Here is a 3195-nt window from a genome sequence, read left to right as displayed (position 1 = left end):
AGGCAGGAGGCGGTGCTATTTTCAAACCTTGCTAGCTCTCTCGCTAGCTTTCCAAGATTACCAACCCCAGCTTTAAAGGATGACATGTAAATGAATACCTCCAAAGACCCAGGACTCAACAACAAGGATTGCCCGCTTGCCCGGGGCAAGTAAAATGCCACATTGGACTAATACATCTAGCAATCTAGTTTGGTCTGCTTAACAACACAGTCAGCAGTTACAGCAGTAGCTGTGACACAGACAGCTCATGAAGGGAATTATGGTACAACTTTTGATATCAAGAGCTTGAAACTACAGGGGCTACAGAACAGAACCCCCGAACTGGACTGGGCTAGACTGGCTCAAGTGAAACACCATCTGTGGCATATATCTTATCTTATCTTATCTTATCTTATCTTATCTTATTTAGATATGGAAAAAAAGGTATTTGGGGTATATCAAAAATGCAGCTGTACATGTTTTACTCATGTTAAGCAGCACTGGATCTTACCTTATAGCAATAGTTTCGTGATATCACCCGAGTCCAGCCATCTGCACATCTGGGAGGGGGAACAGTCACTGGTGCTGGGGTTGCCCCTGCCCCCTGTGCGAGGTGTTTGCAGATGTATTTCTCCTTATTGGTGCAGGGCAGCACCTCCCAGAGGCCAGCAAAAATCCCAGTTGTCATGGCAACGCAGCCCTTCTGGTGACCTTGCATTGTCAAATACAGATGTGTCAAATGTGAAGCTTTACTGTTGCATTGGACACGTCTTACAGAGAAAAATGATAATTTCTTCATACCTGGCATTCCAGTGTTCCAGTGGGTAAATCTCACCGAGTCTGTGTTGGTCCACACAAACTCGTCAGTGTTTTGCTGGTTTGAGAGGCCTAGCCAGAAGTATTTTTCTGATCTCAACCCCACCAAGCTCACAAGGAATGCATTATCCACCCTGGAAATATTTACACAAGTACGAATGCAGGTTTTCTAATATCAGTGAGTGATGTCCAGTAACAAAACAAAAAAGTGCATATAATAGACATAATATATCCCATTATAACTGAACTGAAATTTAGCATGTTTACTTTTTAGTATTTTCAAATGTTTGGAGTCAAAATAATATTTTTTACCCATTTGAAACATCAGCTAAGTAGGAACTTGAGCTCTCGCAGACAGCTTTGGCTTCATCAAACGTCTTTGTCTCTGTCCCTACAAAGTAGCAGTAGGAACCATGCCTTTTCCAACCCTGGATTGTCGAAAAACAAAAGTGGGAACATCTTATTAATAGCGGTGAGGTTCATATCAAGGTTTTGGGTTGGTTTTTGGACTGCATAGGGCAGCATATCCTTCTATATAAACCCCCCAATGCTTTAGTTGTGGATTTCAACCTGTCTGACACAGAATGGAGAGGTTGGTTAAAGGCTGCTGGGAGAAGAAGTTGCTCTTCCCTGCCAGAGTCTGTCCTCCTTGCACTGTCAACAGACACACTGAGGTGATGTCGAAGCAAATGGTTCAACATATTGGAAATATTAACGCTAGCGCAAGGCACACGAGTTGCACACACAGGCACTGTTTTATCATCCTTTTTCCATCATTGTCATAGGTAACACTAAATAATGCTCCAATACAGCCGATCGAAAGAATACTGCCGGATTCTCTGCCTGTAGACTTCTCTGTCTGTGAACTCGCCATTTCCAAGACTGACTGACAGCTGCACTCCACACTCTCTACACGGCTTTCACTTTACAGCATGTATTCTATAGTGTATGTAGGAATTTCTCAACAACTTTGGCAAAGTATGGTATAAATGAAACAATACCAGGGATTTAATCAAACGTTTGCCAACTTTCTGTATTGCTCTATTCTGTGAAACAAATTGGCCATCAGAAAGTTTTGCAGAAGTCCCAGCCCTGTATGACACCACTTTAACTTTGGGGAAAAAACTATAGACAGACATTTTTTCATAAATTACAAAAAGTAAAGTTGACGCACATTGTTGCAGCCCGCATTCTGCTCCACCTCTTCGCCAGTGGGTTCAGAGGCACTCGTCATCATACAAATGAAGCCATGTGTCTGGTCACATGCACGCTCAGCCCAGTTTCCATTCTGAAAGAAAGAAGCACAGCACTGGATGTACCAACAGATAGGTAAACTCCAACATATGCTGTCAGACAAAAAGCCCAGTGTCATAAGTATGTACAAATGTATTATAGATATAGAGCTGTGCGAAATGACCAAAATGTAATATCCCCATGTAGGTCATTTCATATTTTTTTTTATTTAGAGAGAAAGACAGATGCACACACAAGACAAAGTTTTTGTTTTCTGATATTTTCTTGATTTTATGTTTATTTCTTTTTCTTTTTTTGTTTTACTATATACTATAATTTCTTAATGTTTTGGCAATGTTGTTTCTGTTACACTTGTGCCAACTGAGCAAGCTGAATTGATTGTTTCACCTTTGTTCTTTTTGACAGGCTCATTAATAACAAGCCTCCTCTGCACGAGGCTCCCATGCTTTGGTGAAACGCCATTAGGTGAAAAATCTGAAAAATTTCACTTCTGTGTGTACAGTGAATTAAAGTGTGATATGTGACAATTTGCCTGATCATTGGATAAATAATTATGCTTTTACCAGAAGCTAGCATTTGTACCATTCCCAAATGGTGCTCCTTACCTCTCCCCTCATAAGAACACAGTCTCCTTGGTCAGAGAAGACAGTAGGTCTCCCAAATTCCCAGCTGGTAAAGCTGACAGTAGAGTGGTCAGTCCAGTCAAACAGCTTCTCTGTCTTTCTGTCATTCAGTCCAATCCAAAGCTCATCAGTGGATGCTGCAGACATGGGCAGAAAAAAACCTTCCCTCAAACATATGTCATTTATCTTTATTATGGAAAAGAGACATCTGCTCTGTCCGCTTTCCCTCATCACCCACTCCTGTGTTTTACGCAAGCACAGTGCGCTAGCTCGGCTAATAGCGAATTATTACTAAAATAAAAAGTTAATTATGTCGTCCTGTTTTTTTTTTTTCAAATTCTTGTTTTAAACTGAGCTGAGACAAACCAGTCCCTCCCCACTCTACCAGGGTTACCTGCAGGAGGAGTTTAGCATCAGGCTTGGACAGAGGACAGGATGAATGACTGTTAGTATTTTGATGTCAGGAATATTATTTCTTTTTATTGACATTTTAGATTTGTTTACAGTGAGATATAATTGAGTT

At 40.9% G+C, this 3195-nt stretch overlaps 1 protein-coding gene across 1 annotated transcript in view; it reads right to left on the bottom strand.

Annotated features, from left to right (window-relative positions):
• The window catches only part of LOC118334472 (macrophage mannose receptor 1-like), a 17202-nt gene that overhangs the window by 9934 nt on the left and 4073 nt on the right, over nucleotides 1-3195 (bottom strand). Inside the window, exons 8-12 of the mRNA XM_035670388.1 lie at nucleotides 2655-2809; nucleotides 1970-2083; nucleotides 1108-1223; nucleotides 781-929; nucleotides 491-690 (exon numbers count right to left, since the gene is read on the bottom strand). Coding sequence (XP_035526281.1) covers nucleotides 491-690; nucleotides 781-929; nucleotides 1108-1223; nucleotides 1970-2083; nucleotides 2655-2809 — 734 coding nt within the window. The remainder of the gene's footprint in view (nucleotides 1-490; nucleotides 691-780; nucleotides 930-1107; nucleotides 1224-1969; nucleotides 2084-2654; nucleotides 2810-3195) is intronic.

The sequence above is a fragment of the Morone saxatilis genome, unplaced genomic scaffold, assembly GCF_004916995.1.
Source record: "Morone saxatilis isolate NCDOM2014 unplaced genomic scaffold, NCSU_SB_2.0 Contig23, whole genome shotgun sequence".
Classification (NCBI taxonomy): Eukaryota; Metazoa; Chordata; class Actinopteri; family Moronidae; genus Morone; species Morone saxatilis.
The sequence above is the reverse complement of the archived record's forward strand: the minus strand, read 5'-3'. Positions and strand labels throughout refer to the sequence as shown.